General features: G+C 41.4%; 1 protein-coding gene across 2 annotated transcripts in view; it reads right to left on the bottom strand.

The window, feature by feature from the left end:
• The window catches only part of CPED1 (cadherin like and PC-esterase domain containing 1), a 326,436-nt gene extending 311,758 nt beyond the window's left edge, over nt 1-14,678 (bottom strand). Inside the window, exon 1 of one of the 2 annotated variants that reach the window (XM_040259514.1) lies at nt 13,509-14,678. In XM_040259514.1, the coding sequence (XP_040115448.1) occupies nt 13,509-13,757 (249 nt within the window). In that variant the 5' untranslated portion in view covers nt 13,758-14,678. The remainder of the gene's footprint in view (nt 1-13,508) is intronic. The other variant, XM_040259515.1, reaches the window with a different exon arrangement.
• Between the last annotated feature and the right edge of the window lie 2,939 nt (nt 14,679-17,617).

Raw genomic sequence — 17,617 nt, 5'->3', positions numbered from 1 at the left:
AAGTATTAAAAGGAATGGGGGAGCGGGTGTTAAATATCCAGACACCAAAGTCTGCATAAAGCAAATATCCCACCTTATACCAAATGTGGAGACCAAGTCTCCTTAAAGTGAAAGTGTTGGTCGCTCAGTCATGTCCAACTCTTTGTGATGCCGTGGACAGTAGCCCACCAGGCTCCTCTGTCCACAGAATTTTCCAGCCAAAAATACTGGAGTGGAGAGCCATTTCCTTCTCCAAGAGATCTTCCCGACCCAGGGATCGAACTTGGGTCTCCGGCACTGCAGGCAGATTCTTTACTATCTGAGCCACAGGGGAAGCCAAGTCTCCTTAAGTACACATTTATGCCCTGGCACACATTCTGTTTTTGTGCTCATTCTGAGCACCACTGTGGCAATTCACTCTCTAGGGCCTCTTCATCTTGTCCCTTAAGCTCACTGGCCGGTACCAGTATTCAACCTCAGGAACTATCCTGAGTAGCACCTTTCCCAGCTTGACTGAGCCTTGAGAACCCTCCTCCCCATGCTTCCCTTCTAGAAGCTTCCTTCCAGTCTGCCTTGTTCCTCCCCACACTGCCAAATCCTGAACTATCACACCACTGCCTTGAAACATAGCTTCACATATTCCTCTCAAAATCTTAGGTCTCTCCAAATTACACACTCATTCTAGAATGTTTAAGTAGTTCATGGCCAACTTTTTTGCTTTAAAAATCAAAAACTGGCAGGAAATGACAATATCCAGTAACACCACAACATAATCACTATCTCCAGAGGAAGGAATAAGACATCATCTAATACTGCTATCAAATTTTCAACACCCTAAACTCTATAATCCTTTCCATGAGGGATGAATTGTGCTATAGAAGAGCATTTGGCCTTTTCCACCCCCCCACCCCCCTGTGACTAGCTAAAAAAGTAACCTCCCTTGCAAGAAGTCCAGTTTATTCTTAAAGGGTCCAGCAGATGGTCTCCTAGGTCAGGCCTGAAGAAGAAAGCATCTCTTTAAACAGGACAGATTGCTTTGGTTTTCTTAGGAAAGCAAGAGGGAAGGACATCTTATAAGTGGAGAAGAACCTGGATGAACCCAGGGGAGATCAGTGTTTAACAATCCAATTCAAAGTACAAAAGAAGAATTTAAGCACTGATGGGCACCACAGGAAGTTCTATACTGGACACAACAGCATCAATTGTACAAGTTCCAATTCATCCATTCATTCCACGTGTTATGTGCCAGTTCAGTTCAGTCGCTCAGTCGTGTCTGACTCTTTGCGACCCCATGAATCGCAGCACGCCAGGCCTCCCTGTCCATCACCATCTCCCGGAGTTCACTCAGACTCACGTCCATCGAGTCAGTGATGCCATCCAGCCATCTCATCCTCTGTTGTCCCCTTCTCCTCCTATCCCCAATCCCTCCCAGCATCAAAGTCTTTTCTAATGAGTCAACTCTTCGCATGAGGTGGCCAAAGTACTGGAGTTTCAGCTTTAGCATCATTCCTTCCAACGAAATCCCAATCCCTGCCCTGATCCAACCGCCAGTAATTTATTAGAAGGTTTTGTGTAAATGCTGGACTTCACAGGGAATGACTGCATTATTATAATCACTTGGTTCCTTTGTTCAGGGTTTTGCTAAGAATTGTGCTTAAGATAGTGTGCACATCACTGGATGATAAGACATCCTCCCATTTATGTCACAGAAAAGGGCTTGCTTTTAAAGTGTTGTTTTATAGTAAACACAGGAGACAATTCTAGCTTCTTGAGGTTTATATTTCCGACAGGATATATATATATATATATATATATATATATCCAACAGGATATATAGACAAATACGTTGTCTCTGCTCTACAGCAAACAAGTGTGTTTAAAGCAGACATAGTATTATGTTAACCACTGTTTCTTTAAAAGAAATCAGCTGACCTCCTTTTCCTCTGTATCTACGCTTCCTTGAAAAAGAAAATTAACTGTTTCAAATCTATCTGCTCTATCTGCTCTTGAAATAGCTTATGCAGCATTAAAATACATGAGAAACAGGTTTAGCGTATATGTAGGAAGTATCAGATATGTTATTAATTGTCATTATTTACTAAGAAAAAAATAGTTAATAATAAAGGGAAGAGTGAGGGAAAAAGCCCATTTGAAATCTCCTCTGCCCTCTGGGTGTGGCCAGCAGGGAAGGTTTACTGCTTAATATGAAAGTCAACTTTCTGGCTGATACTTTGCAAAGGTCAGGCAAGTCCTGCAGTGCTACAGAAAAGTTAATTTCCTGTTCCATTTTGCCTGAAGCATCTGTGCAGTTTGGCTAAATTCATGCTAGATTTTCCACCAGGGAAGAACCAGATTTAGGGCTGAGACTATTGGAATACCAGTATACTTCCTATTGCTTGTTAAAGAAACAGTGAAACTCAATTGTGCTTAGTTGCTCAATCCAACTCTTTGCGACCCCATGGACTGTAGCCCACCAGGCTCCTCTGTCCATGGGGATTCTCCAGGCAAGAATACTGGAGTGGATTGCCATCACTTCCTCCAGGGGATCTTCCAATCCATGTATCCAACCCAGGTCTCCTGCACTGCAGGCAGATTCTTTACTGTCTGAGCTGCCAGTTATGACAGCGCAATTCTAGACTTCTAGTGGCATTCTGAAACATAACTGTATAACCTGACATTTGTAGAGCACACAGTACTTATAACTTTTTAATGAAAAGAGCACTATTCCTGGTATTCACGGTTATGTTGCATATACGTGCATTCTTTTCCCTCAAGACGCGCCAAATGCAATGAAAATATTTCCATGACGTTATACTTTGGGATGTGTTAAATTAATTAAACAATGAGACCATGAGACGGAGGTGACTCTAATGCCGTGGCAGTCTATATGAGCAGATCACAGTGGAGGCTTTGAAACTGACACTTAAGGACGACCAGTCACAAGCAGCAGAGAAGGTTTTAAGCTACAGCCAATCAACAACGTCCTTGCTCTGCTTCTACATTTTCTCCATAGTAGTTTCTCTCTCTCCGTAGTAGTTTCTCCTGGATGCCCTCCAAGCACTCCTAACCACTTCCGGTTTGGCACTGCCCACTTGGAATCAAGTTTTACTCAGACTCTGAATTTTTCAGTATGCTTCAGTGTGCATGCATGCCTGCTTAAACACTTCAGTCGTGTCTGACTCTTTGCGACACCATGGGCTATGTAGCCCTCTAGGCTCCTCTGTCCATGGGATTCTCCAGGCAAGAATACTGGAGTGGGTTGCCATGCCTGCCCCCAGGGGATCTTCCTGACCCAGGGATCGAACGGGAGTCTCCATCTCCTGCACTGCAGGCAGATTCTTTACCGCTGAGCCACTGCAGAAGCCCCATGCTTCAGTTTATCGTTTAACAAATATGATAATGTTTCTTCCCCTGCCTTTTATAATCCAGTGTTTTCCAAAGCATTCTGTCTAATTTGATCAGGTAACATCTGTGTAACAGGCATTTCCATCTGGAAGCCACAGTCCAGGAAAATGAAACCCCCAAAAGTCAGTTATCCAAGGTCACTTAACTTTTCAGCATAGGTACTGGGTGCCTGGGCTTCCCTGGTGGCTCAGTGGTAAAGAATCTGCCTGCCAATGCAGGAGACCCCGCTTCAAACCCTGGGTCGGGAAGATTCCCTGTAGGAAGAAATGGCAACCCACTTGAGTATTCTTGCCTGGGAAATCCCATGGACAGAGGCACCTGGCGGGCTACAGTCCATGGGGTCGCAGAGTCATAAGTTAGCCACTGAGGACGCTCGCATTGGGTTCCCATCTCCGTGTATCCTCTTTCCCCTGGAGACAGTGGAGGGAGGCGGGGGGGAAAGCAGGATTTGCCTCAGATACACAGACCTTTAACAGTTGTTCAAGAGGTTTCCAGAAATCTGCACTACCAGCCCAAAACCATCTACTTTTTCTTATGTCAAAACAAACAAGAAACACCAGGATTCTGGAGCAACATTACCATTCAAATAAATTCTCCTTTCTTCCCCTAGACTGTCATCAGGCTTTTTCCCCTGCCTGACTCTCCCAGCCTGAAGTGCTGCTCTTCCCCAGATCCTTCTCTTAGTCATCGTCATAATACACTTGTGCAGCAGATAACAGTTTCTTTTTGTCAAGATCAGGTGTGAAGTATGTTCTAGGAAATTGGTTATAAAAAGAATTAACATGTCAAAATGTATAAATAATTTACACTTTGTAAACCAGGGGACATGAGCTGCATTCCCACTGTTTGCAAGCAAACACTTTCTTGAGTGGGAGAGGAAGGCAGTATTGTGCAGAACCCTGGAAAACCAGTGGAATGTGTCTGCATTTGACTGCACTGAGAGTGTCAAAAGAGAAAAGGGACAGACAGTTAGCATACAACATGATGCTTTAAACATTTGCCTAAGCAGATATAAGGAAATGGCAACCCACTCCAGTATTCTTGCCTGGAGAATCCCAGGGACAGCGGAGCCTGGTGGGCTGCCATCTATGGGGTCACACAGAGTCGGACACGACTCAGCGACTTAGCAGCAAGCAGAGATAATGGAGAAAGAACATAGGGTGAGGATCAAAAATATGTACTGTATATATGAAACAAATAAATTTAAAGTGCTTATTTTTGAGGTCAGAGCTTAAACACAGCTTCTACGAATGCCAACTCTGATTAGCCACCATGCTTGCTATTTTCAAACACGTATTCAGTTTTCACCAGTAAGGTTTAGTTAGCCTCATTTTCCCAATGACAAAATTGAGAGTTTAAAATCTAGGTAAAATGTGTCTGTGTGTGATAGCTAGTAAATGACACAGCTGGAATTTGAACCAATGTGGAGGAAAGCCCATGCTCGTCCCACAACATCCTAATGCTCTAATAGACTGCTTATTCAACATACTAAACAGGTATGGGGTTAGGAGCCTTGCTGAGGACAGTCAGGTCTGTTCTCCCCAGGAATATTCAGAGTCTCCGAGTCTCCCCCTTAAAGAGTTCTTCTGACTGGGCGGCAGTATAAACAGACTGGTGGGGGTTCCTATTCAGAGTCCTCAAGTAAGGATTAGCAAAATCAAATGTAGTTTTATTTCAGAGCACACTGATAGGGCCCATTCTGTACCCTCAACTCTACGTGCTTTTTTAATTATTACTTTGGTTCATCTCTTAAGTACCCATAGCCTCTATTAGTGAATTTAATTGAAAGTTTAACAATTTTTTTCATTAATATCCTTATCTATAACAAAATCTCAATACATCTTATATCATTATGTTCCTTTTTTAACCCTGTGTCAGATAACCAGGATATTTTGTTTTGCTTGTTGAACCCATCTCTCTAAAGTACTAAAGTTGACAGAGGACTTTTACCTTGCAGATTGCCAACTTTGGTATAGCTTCTGTTACAGAACATAATTTCTATTTTAGAACATGAGCTCATCCTTTTGGTGAGAATGGCTCCCTAGAAAAAATACCCAAAGGAAACCAAAGGGAAAAATAAAACCAAAACATTCCTTTCACCCCAAAGGCCACAGACTCAAAGTTGATCATATGAAGCACTTTTTATAATGTCAGTGTATCCCAGAGGTTTCCATTTCAGAGGGTTTAAGCTTATGTGAGTTTCCAATTCCATTGGAACAAGAAACAGAATTGCTTACAGGGAGAAAGAGGGAGAGGCTATTTCTGCTATTGTGAAAAAACAAGAGAGAATGACACCTATAAACTGATTAATTCCTTGATTCAAATGAAATTTAACAAACTTGTTTAAATATAAGCTTCATCAAGACTTCAATAAAGTTTGTCTGCTACTGCTACTGCTAAGTCACTTCAGTTGTATCCAACTCTGTGCAACCCCATAGACGGCAGCCCACCAGGCTCCCCCGTCCCTGGGATTCTCCAGGCAAGAACACTGGAGTGGGTTGCCATTTCCTTCTCCAAAGTTTGTCTAACATAAGCAAAATTCACAATTGCAAAAAATCCTCTCAGTATGAACAATTTTTAAAATTTCGTTGTAAAAATTTGACATAGCTCTAATTAACTCTCTCAGAGAAATCCACAAACATTAAATGCTCATCACTAGCCAACCAATTCTAGGAAAATCACATACCTGTTAGTATGCTGACAACATCTCCTGAGAGCCTCTAATACATAGACCTCTCTATTTAGATGCCATCAGCGCAATTTTAGAATATTTACATCCAAATCTATTTAAAATATAAAAACATGTAAAAGAAAAAGCTCAATTTTGGAAAAAATCAATCTGTTAAAAAATGGAAATTGCTTGAGACAAAGGTGAAATGATGGTGACAGAGAAGTGAAGAGGGTTGGGTACTAGTTAGCAAACATACAGGTTGCTAACATTTCTTTTTTTAACTTATGATAGATACTTTCGATGCTTTTGAACCGTGGCATTGGAGAAGACTCTTGAGGGTCCCTTGGACTGCAAGGAGATCAAACCAGTCAATCCTAAAGGAAATCAGTCCTGAATATTTATTGGAAGGACTGGTGCTGAAGCTGAAACTCCAATCCTTTGGCGACGTGATGCGAAGAACGGACTCATTGGAAAGACTCTGATGCTGGGAAAGATTGAAGGCAGGAGGAGAAGGGGACAACAGAGGATGAGATGGTTGGATATGGCATCACCAATGTGATGGACATGAATTTGAGCAAGCTCTGGGAGTTGATAATGGACAGGGAAGCCTGGCATGCTGCAGACCATGGGATCGCGAAGAATCAGACATGACTGAGTGACTGGACTGAGTGACTGAACTGACTGACTGACCGACTGAGATACTCGAGGATGTTTATTTACAGGAGAAGAATCCCAAAGAGACAAAGGAGCTGAAAAGAGCAAGAGAGACAGGTGATAACTGATGAAGCAAATTCAGTTAGCAAAATGGCAAGATCATTACACCAGGCGAAAATGCAAGAAATGTTACAGAAAGGACTTCAAGAGATACTGGTACAGAAAAAAGATGGAGTGGAGGACCTGAGAGTTCAGCAAAGGAAAAAAGAAAGAGGAGGACTTCCTCTCATTTCCTGGTCTCTGCTTTAATGAGGAGTGTCTCTGACCCTCCAACTCATGTTTCATTTATTTATTCATTCATTGACTACATATTTATTCAGTGCACATTACATGTCAGATACTGTTTTGGCACCCAGGATGTAGCAATAAACCAGTCAAATAAAGCCCTTGCTCTTAAGGAACTTATATTCTATGGAGGGAGACAGACAGTAAACAAATATATATTTATTCAGGGTCAAAATCTTAACTGCTTTCCCCTACTCTACACCCAACTCATCTCTCCACATCCTCAGCTCTAACATGTGGTTAATGCTAGCCTCAAAAACTAAAAAAAAAAAAAATTCAGCTCAAACTGCAGACATTGCTTAGAGATAAGCAGGCCTGACTCTGAGTTACATGTCAGCCTCCCTAGGTTTCCTCTTGATTCTGAAGGCTCATTCTACTGTGAAGAGGCAATAGCTGAGAGGCTGGAGAACAGAGACAGAAACTCAACAAGGCTTTCCTCTCAGACTCTCCTTACCCAGGTACTCATGTTCATTACAGCAATAACTCTGCTCACCTACTTTGGGAAGGCCAAATGTCAGGGTCTATAGAAACTACAGAGATGGGTAAATCCTTAAGAAGTTTCAATAATAATTATTCTGATAGTTAACACTGAGTACTTCCTACTTGCCAGATACCTCAAGCACTTCACATGTTTTCTCTCATTTAAGCCTCGTGTTAGCCTTGTAAGATGGGTGATAATATATACATTTTCAGGGTAGGAAACAAAATACTGAAGAGGTCAAGAAATGTTCCCAAGGGAGCAAGGTAATGAGTGCTACTGATTCAACTTGAGAGCTCATGGGCTGAACCCATTCTGCCTCCCCCATTTTATCAGTTTCCCAGGACTGCCTTTTCAAAGTACTACACACTGAGTGGCTTAAAGCAAAAGAATGGTCAGTTCAGTCACTCAGTTCAGTCGCTCAGTCGTGTCCGACTCTTTGCAAACCCATGAATCGCAGCACGCCAGCCCTCCCTGTCCATCACCATCTCCCGGAGTTCACTCAGACTCACGTCCATTGAGTCCGTGATGCCATTCAGCCGGTATTGTCTCACAATTCTGGAGGCTAGAAATCAGAAACCTAGGTGTTAGCAGCACCATGCCCCGCCCCCTTGAAACCTGCAGAGGAATCCTTTCTGGCCTCTTCCAAGCATCTGGTGGTTTGTTGGCGATATTTGGGATGCCTTGGCTTGCTATTACATGACTCTCATCTCTGAGGCAGCGTCACAATTGGTCTGCCTGCCTTCAGTTCAGTCCCCTCCAGTCCATTCTGCAGTGTGCATTCCGGAGAAGTCTCTCTAAACATAAATCTAATCATGCCACATTTTGCTTTTCATTCTTTGGGGGTTCCCTGCTACCTTCAGGAGAGAATCTAGATTCCGCATCATACCCTCATTTCCAACATCTAGACATCTAGACCCTGCTGAACTCTCTACCTCATCAATTTGCCTTCTTGCTCTGCTTCCCTTAACACATTACATACACACACACACACACACACACACACACACACACTCACACACACACAGAGGCTAATTTCTTCTTTGCACATGCAGTGTTTTCTCTTTCCTTTCTCTACCCTTTATAGTTCCCTCTCATCTTTCAAAATATTGTCTTAAAGTTATGGGCTTCCTAACATTCTATTTATGTACTTGTTTGTCTCACAGTGCCTTATATTGGGTTGGCTAAAAGTTCATTTGGGTTTTTCCATTACATCTTATGGGAAGACCCAAATGAACTTATTGATCAACTCAATAATTCTGTATCACCAGTACCTGGCACAGTGTCTGGCACATATAAACTGCCCAACAAAATTTACTAAATGAATAATAAAGTAAATGAATGAATAAGTGAATGAATGAATGAAAGGGATGAGAAGGAGAAAAGCTAAAGAAAGGTTCCCCCCGCCCCACCAGTGGGAGAGGAGAGTTCTTAGTGAAATAGTTACAATCAACTCATTTAAAGAAAGTGATGTCATTTCCCAAGAGTGGGTACATATTTAGATATTCTGTGTAGACTTCAAAAAGCAGAATTAGCACAAATATTGGAGCAGACACTAGATCACCCTGCCTCACGTACCCTTCCAGTGACTATTTCGCATGCCATTGTTGTGACTACAAAGCTGTGGGACACTTCACCACTGTGGCCATCACAGACCTGGAAACTCCTGTGCACAGTACAGATTGAAAGGGAGGCTGCTGCTGCTGCTAAGTCCCTTCAGTCGTGTCCAACTCTGTGTGACCCCATAGACGGCAGCCCACCAGGCTCCCCCATCCCTGGGATTCTCCAGGCAGGAACACTGGAGTGGGTTGCCATTTCCTTCTCCAATGCAGGAAAGTGAAAAGTGAAAGTGAAGTCACTCAGTTGTATCCGACTCTTCTCGACCCCATGGACTGCAGCCTACCAGGCTTCTCCGTCCATGGGATTTTCCAGGCAAGAGTACTGGAATGGGGTGCCATCGCCTTCTCCATGAAAGGGAGGGAGACCACTCCAATTTTTCCCTGGTGGCACTGCACTCGCTGAAGCCTTGACCACCCCCCCAACCCATGGCCGCCCAGAAAGTCAAGGCAACACTACTTAGAAGTAGCATGGGACCAATTCTAACAAACGAAACACCGAAGAAACGAAACTAGAGAGACAGATAAATTGCTGGTTCTTCCTACCCTTTGCCCCTGGTGCCTGTTCTGGGATGTAATAGTTTAAAATGGCCTCTCTGGAAATCTCCCGAGAATTCACCCACTTGTGTTTGCTCTCCTTCTTCCTTTATTTCGCCTTCTCTCTCCTGGGATTGTACCAACTGATAAAATGTTAGTTTCTAAGTGTTTGCCATGGGCTCTGTTTCTGGATTATACAAGAAATTTTTAGAAATTTTCAGATGTTAAATATATTATGTATTATGAGGAACACAAGCAGATTAAACAAAAAAGTATTTACAGTGAAAACATTCATTTACATTGGTTTATGGTTGGACACTGGGACAGTAGTTGTAGGGAACAGTCGCTACAGAAAGAATAAAGAAGAAATGGAGAATGAAGAGTCAAGCAACAGAGAAATAAGTCAGTCTCCTTGTGTAGAATCAACAAGAGATAATCAGAAACACATGGCTATGGTGAGTACAAATATATTCCCCAAAGAGCTAAGTTTCCATTAAAGGAGCAGATACCAAGGAGATTTTCTTCCATTGTGTCTGTTTATAACTTAATGTGCTCCCTATGTTATGAGATACTGAAGTATTAGACTCCAGGAAAATAAAGAAATCCATTGAGGGACCTATTTCAGTGAAGATAACTGAAACTGTCTTCAGTTTATACATTACATTGAAATAATTTTAAGAAACAGCACAGCAATGAATGTTGAGAGAAAACCCAGAAGAAATGACACAAGTACATCTGCTTAGCAAGGCTCTTTGGAAGCTCAAATGGAAAAAAGAATTAAAATTTGGCCAGGAGAGCATTTTCTCACTATGGAAAGTTGGCATATTCTATATATCATGATCTCAATCTGTACCAAAAACAGTTTTAGACGTTGAACCAGATCCCAGTTAGAAAGGTGTAAAGAGCACAGTCACTCACCTTTAAATATTTGCTACTACCTTCTATTACTTGGCAGATAAAGCACAAAAGTTTCTCTCTGAGACACAACTGCAACCAAATCGACTGGGAAATACTTATTGCTTATTCATGAAAGTATGAAAACTATGATTCAAGAAGTACTCTGTGAGTATACTTTGGTTTTAGACTGTTTATGCCTGCAGACACTACAGCATTCATTGAAACCCTTTTTACAAATGTTCTCAAGTGGATTCTTTCAGATTTTTTTTTTCCTTTTTCCGATTTATAAACTCAGACCCAACTTACACTTCTGGAAGGGGCAGTTTAAAGTTTAAATGTACTGCTTCTTAAGCATTTCTTATTTCCTAGTATTTCTTTAGGTCTGAATATCTGAAGAGGATCGTAGTTTCTCCCACGTAGACAACCACACATACCTGTACACATAATTCTTTGCATAAAATGCTTGGGTTTGGCAGACATCTTATGCCTCCAAATACTTTCTGGAATCTGTGAACCTTAGGTCAAAGCCAGATGTTTTAGGTAACTTTAATAATCACCTAAGGATGGATGGAGTCAAGTAAGGGAAAGCCCTAGTAACATGAATACTTTGGTTTGACAATAAAACAACAAACCCCCAAATTTATAGCTAGAAAAAATGCTTCTTCTAAATAATGCCTAAAGAGCTATATTTTAGGTCTTGTGGGAAAATCTAGGTAGCATTTCATCAGTTATCTTTTTAATGAGCTTCTTAAGTAGCTGTTTTTGAGAAGGATCTATGTATAGACTCCAAAGACATTTCTTTCTTCATTTTAGCTATCTGATAGAATAGTTAATCTTCAGAAAGGGATTTGTGATTCTTTTCTTGAACATATATTGCAAGGAGAACTCATTTATATTTAACCAACCTCCACATGACACTTTCTGGCTCTAAACCAATGGTTGGCCCAAGTAAAGTTGAAAATAGAGGTACACAGCGAATGTTTAGGAATTCAGTTTTCATATCTATTGAGCTTCTGAACTGCAACTGTGATTTCAGAATCTTGCTTATAGTTAAAATATTTGAGCTGTGGAAAAAAAAGCATCATGTGTTAGGCATTTTTAGTGAAGAACATTCTAGAGTGAATGTTTTACACCAGCAGCCAATAAGTTTCAGATGGTTTATAAGTGGCAGAAGGTCCAAAGCTAAAATGGAATTTTCTGTGACAGCCTACAAATAACAGTTAACATATGCCTAAGTTACAGGCAACAGCAGGAGTCCATTGTAAAGTCAAGTAGTGAATAAGAAAGGCTGTAAATTAATGAGTAAAAAACTTTTTATCCAAATTCTTAGCAAAAAATTTAAGTACTTAAAGAGCAAAACCATCTCAAATATTTTTAAAGAAATTACACTCATTGGAAACAAACAAAAAGTGACTTTCAAAGTCAAAGTTTATACCCATCATGAATTTGATGTGTTAAAAACACAAATAAGGGTTATGTAAATTAATAAAAGGGTTATATAAATTAATAAAAAACACAAATTCCTCAATTACTTTAGAGAATTTAATATTTGATTCACACTTGCCATTGAAGTTTCATCTAGATGTGTTCCTAGTTTCATTATTTGCTTTTTTGGTCATATTTCTTGGTCAAGATATTTCTTGACGCTGCTGATAAAGTCACTCAAACGTTTTCCAATTTTCTTTGTTCAAATCTGATATTATCCTTCATTTCATTTAGTTCTTTCAGCTGTGGTTTCACAAACTGTTATTAGAGCTTTGAATTTACTTTTATTTAGAAAATCAGCACTGCAATAGGGACTAGATGAATGTACTATGTCATAATACTTGCCTAAACTGCCTTGAATGTCATCATACCTACATTACCAATCTTAAAGAGTTATACGTCTGAAATGAAACATGTGAAAGGTTTTTTTTTTATTTTTTGTCAACAACATTTTCTGTTTTTAATTTTCGAAATTCTTTTTAGTGTGAAAGTTTTTAAATCAAGATGGTATGGTGTTAGCAATGATGGTAGCAGTAAGTTGATATTTGACAAGAAATTCTGCTCCAAACAATAACCATGATCATAGAATCTACCTAGTTCTACACATGTAAGCTATCGCTTACATGAATTATCTTATTGCACTACCTGCTGTAGCATAGAAACCAGTGATTTTGTTATTATGAATATTTGTGCTTGTTTTTCTGTTTTAGGCTGGTTTGTTTTCATTTTACTAACAGGCACAAACAGAGTGGTATAGTAAAAGAAAAACTCTGTGTATTTCCTTGTGCCTTGTATTTTATTCAACACTTAACAAGATTAGCAAAGTTAATTAGGATAGTATAAATATAAAATAATCTGCATTTTCCTAATTTTATAAGCAATAAAATGCACTGTGTCAATTCTTTTGAAGAAACCTATTCCACTATTTTTAAATGCTTCAGAAATAAATATATTGCTATAGAAATGTGCTCAGCAATAAAATAGACATAACCAATTAGAAAATGTAATTTTGGAGTAACTTGGAGTCTAGAATGGTCCGGCCATTCATACAGGCTACCTTGAGAAAAGAGACAGTCAATGTTTGCCAAGTTTTATGAATCTTTGATTTATGTTCCCAAACTGTAAATCTTCAAACCTCTTAGAACCCCAATTTTAAGAAAGAATTCACATCACCCCCATCCCCTCCAAATGGTCTGTTTCATTTAGCTGAAACGAAGTGAAATTCTGAGAGAGAAAATAATGACCAGGACTCTCCGGAAGTAAAAAAAGAAGCTGAAGCTAGCATGTGTTTCGCTGTCATAAGGTCACTCTCTGGGCTGTGTATACTCTGGATCCTTTTCAGACCTCATGGAAGTTAATTTTAGTCCTACAGAAGGAACAGAGAGAAGCAGACTGCTATCTTTGCTGAAAATGTCAAGGCTAAGCTTATGTCCAGCCTTACCTTTCCAATTTCCTGTGCATTGTCAGAGAGAAGGAAGCACTGCTTGTCCAGGAAGAATCCTTTGGTGCATCTGCTTGCTTGGGTTTTGGTGGGTGTGTTTGGGGCAGCCCCAGGGCCAGCAGCTGCAAGCTTCTTTGTCCCCCAGAGTGTCAGAGTCTGGTAGAAGAGACAGATTGCCACCACCAAGCCCACCAAGAAGGGCCGGGAGCAAAATCGCCGACGACAGAGGAACATTAGACGACAGATCATGACCAGTTTCGCTTCACTTGGCCCCTGTCCACGTTGCCGGAAAAGTCATAGCAGCTATTTTTTGTCAGCATGAAAAAGACCAAACTGTCTTCTTTTTCCACAACTTTAAATCACATCAAGATAGCGCCATCTCCACTTAAAAAACTTTCCGAAGCGTCCTGCCAAAGAATCATAGATCCCAAAAGCCTGAGGCGGTTAGTAAGAGCCCTTCCATGGAGGACAGTAAAAAGTGGCCGGCCTGGCTTAAAAAAAAAAAAAAAAGACATCAAAATAATAATAGTTGTAACTAAGAACCTGAGCGTACCCTAGGCTGCCAAACTGTTGCTTCTGGTAATGTCTTATTTTTCACAACATCCTTAAACTCACAGTAAAAGCTTTCACAGGAGAAGAGAAGCAACACTAAAGTAAATCTGGAGGCTAAAAACAGCCCCGGAGAACGCAATAGGTTTAAACCAAAGTGCCTGTTGCACAGCTGGACGCAGGCCAACTCGCCTTAACAGTTCCTCATTTTTCCTCCGGTTTTAAAGCAGTCCCGCTTTGAGTCTTTCGCGGTTCTTAACTGTTTCTTTCCCTTCATTCCGTTTTAAATTGCCACTTTCCTCTAAGCCTTCAAGGCTTTTGACAGAAAAAGGAAATACACGGTCTGAAGGGGCATGGTTATCATCCGCAGGGTTTGGCTTGTATTTGTTTCATTCCGTTTCAAGTTCAAAGTTCTCTGTACTTACTCAGTTTTCATCCTTTTAGTCAGAAAAAAAAAAAAAAGTTTCCATGATCCCCTAATGGATGGCTGATTAAAACCACTCCGAAGGAAACACCCAGTCGTATGATTCCAATTCATCTCCCACCCACGGACACACGCGCGCACAGACACACAGACCCGCACGCGCGCGCCGGCCGCGCTCGAGGCTAGGATCCTGGAGCCGGAGGAGCGGGGAGCCCGGCCCGCGGGGAGCCAGCCCCCCGGCCGGCGAGAAGGCGGGGCTAAGGCCCGGGCTCCCCGGTCCCGGGTTGGGGTGGGAGGGTTGGGGGGCGGCCGGAGCGCTCTATGAGCCCCGCATCTGAGACGCCTGGCTTCCCCAGACTGGAAGCAACATTGCTCATTTCACCCTGAAATGTGGCTGATCACTCAGAGCTGCAGAATTTTAAATATATATTTGATGTCTATCCCCTTATGTAATTTCTTTTCCCTAATCCAGCACTGGAAAAACAAATAGGCTTTCATGACAAAGGTCGAGGGGAAGTGTAAAGCAGACTCGGTGCGGGAGTTGAGAGGATCTTCATTTGAGGGAACTGCAGTCACCGCTATGGGGATAAGAGGGTCACGGGGACTTTCTGGACCTCAGCACATGAAAGTCTGTTTTATGCACTGATTTCACCGGAAATGATCTATGATCTTTTTTTCTGCTCTGAACCCAACTCCTATCACATCATTACTCCTCTCCTGGACTAAACTGAATCTTTAACTGCCTGACACTGGGTTCCCCCAAGGACTGGATTGTAGCTGACATTGGTAACTTTTGCTCAGCAGAAAGGGGTACACAGCGGGCTTTGTCTAGAAGTCAACTCAAGTCTAATGCTATACAGAGTGCCACAAGGAACCCTTAGCAGGGCAAGTCTGCAGACTCCATCCACTTGTGGAGTCAGATGAGGACATGCCAGGGAGAAAGCAAACTGGCTAGTGCCTGTTGCTCACCTGTCTGGATACCCAGGACTGGCTTAGGCTCATAGCAGACATTCTTCCATGGCTCCTCTAAATAGGTTTTTGTGACCTGTTTCTGACCCAAACTTGGTCCTGTGAGCTGAGGTTCTCCTGTGAGGCCACACCCCTTGTGATCCCATCCCTTTAGGCACGCTCCTGTCACTTATATTTTGTGAGACGGAGCGCCCCCTACGGGTGCCTCGCTATTATAGATTCAGAGATTAGGGCGGCCTCTCTCCTAGCTTGTTAAGAGACCACCAATACTTGAACACCTTAAAGCTTCAAAGAACAAGCATTCACACTAAAGCTAGATTTACCTCGAACCCTTGCATATATCCCCTCCAGTGTGTTTAATATTGCTTGATTTATAGATTCAGAGTCCTCAATCCCATGACAAATGAAGGCACAGAGGAAAATGAAGTGGCATTCGACTTTCAGAAGCCAAGGAAGTATGAAGAGGAATCAGCTAAACAGCAGTGTTGGAAGATATAGTTTTGGTACATGCAATGTAATTGAGAGACAGTAGGAGTTATGAGATCTCTAAATTGGAATTGTCCTTGTGTTGATGTGATCCAAGGTGAGACCAAGTTATTCACTAGATGAAAAGGAATGGACATGTATTTCTATCAAGGCAAAAAGTCTGAAGACTGAGTATGAGGAACCTGAAGTGTTATTTTGCTGCTGTTATTTTGCTGTTGCTGCTGCTAAGTCACTTCAGTCGTGTCCGACTCTGTGCGACCCCACAGACGGCAGCCCACCAGGCTCCTCTGTCCCTGGAATTCTCCAGGCGAGAACACTGTTGTTTTGGGGCATCATTAAATTGTTGAGTATAGGCTATGAGAGAAAGCACAAATCAGATACTAAAATCATATTGTCTTTGAGCTGGGAGAAGTGAAAGACAACAGCATAGTTAATTTTACAGCTAAACTTCAAATAACAGAAATCAAAAAGAAGATGGCAAATTAGTGTTTTAGAAATGATACTGGCAGATTGAAAAACCCAATTTTCCATTTTAACCACTGAGTCTGAGGGAGTGAGAGAAGACAGTAAATAAAACAGTATCTGCAGAAGTAAGAAAAGGGATAGTTAAGAGTGGGACGGTAGGAAGAAGAGGTGGAAAAAATGATACACATAGACTAGGGAGTCCATTGACAACATTTGAGGTAGCCCCAATCTGGATAGAATCATGGCACCGCCTCTTATCACTGGTTTTAAACAAGTGTTTTGTGAAATGAAGATAATATTAGTGCTTCCTTTGAAGTGTTGTGGAGTGACTAGATGACAGAATGTATGAGTCTGTACACATATTGGAAGAATGCACGCTGTTGGGTCTTTGATCCTGGGGTTGAGCTCAGAATCTGTTTTGGTGACAGATACATGAACAGATAATTATCAAATAATGGGCCTCTTGGAGAAGCCTGCAAAGCAAACATGAGCCCTTGGTATTAGTCCTCTTTCGTTTATTCTGTGAAGTGGGGTTGGGTGGTCAATGCTAGTTTGGGAAAATGAGAGCAAGTGTGGGATGGGAGTGAGTAGAAGGTGGAGGCTACAGGTGAGAAGTATTGATGCCCTAGATGTGATAGAAGGTGAAGTAGCATGTGTTAGCGTTTGGAAGCATCAGAACAGGGAACAGTGAAGACAGAGAGTAAATTGGTTTAGTGAGAACAGTAGAAGGGTAATACACAGAAGCCGTATATGAACCTGTGGATTCTGGCAGTGTTTCAGACTGAATGTTTTTGTGCATACAATTTCACAAAGTACCTCTTCTCCTAAATCATTTCAGTATTCAAGGGCCTGTATTTAAGCAGCATTAACCTGGGCCAACAGAGTGACAGGTCTTTTAGAATTCTATAAACTCAAGGTTGGACAAGCAATCTTCCTCTTTAAAATTCTCCAACACAAAAGATACTCTTCTATCAAACATATGTTTCATTTTGGTTTGGGTATGAAACAGAGGTGAAGGGGGAGGTTAAATTTAACAGCTGTTGTTTGAAAAAGTTACTTAAAAATTGTTTTATTTTGTAAGCTAGAGAAATAAAGCTATCTCTAATAGAGAAGGTTCCAGTATCTGATCAGGAACTTTGGCAAAGTCATTTCTCTCTTTGAGTGTCAGCTTAGTCATAAAATACAGACTTCAGTGACCAAGCTCAAAGGTCACCTA

Source organism: Oryx dammah, unplaced genomic scaffold (genome assembly GCF_014754425.2).
Source record: "Oryx dammah isolate SB20612 unplaced genomic scaffold, SCBI_Odam_1.1 HiC_scaffold_18, whole genome shotgun sequence".
In the NCBI taxonomy this organism is placed as follows: Eukaryota; Metazoa; Chordata; class Mammalia; order Artiodactyla; family Bovidae; genus Oryx; species Oryx dammah.
The sequence above is the reverse complement of the archived record's forward strand: the minus strand, read 5'-3'. Positions and strand labels throughout refer to the sequence as shown.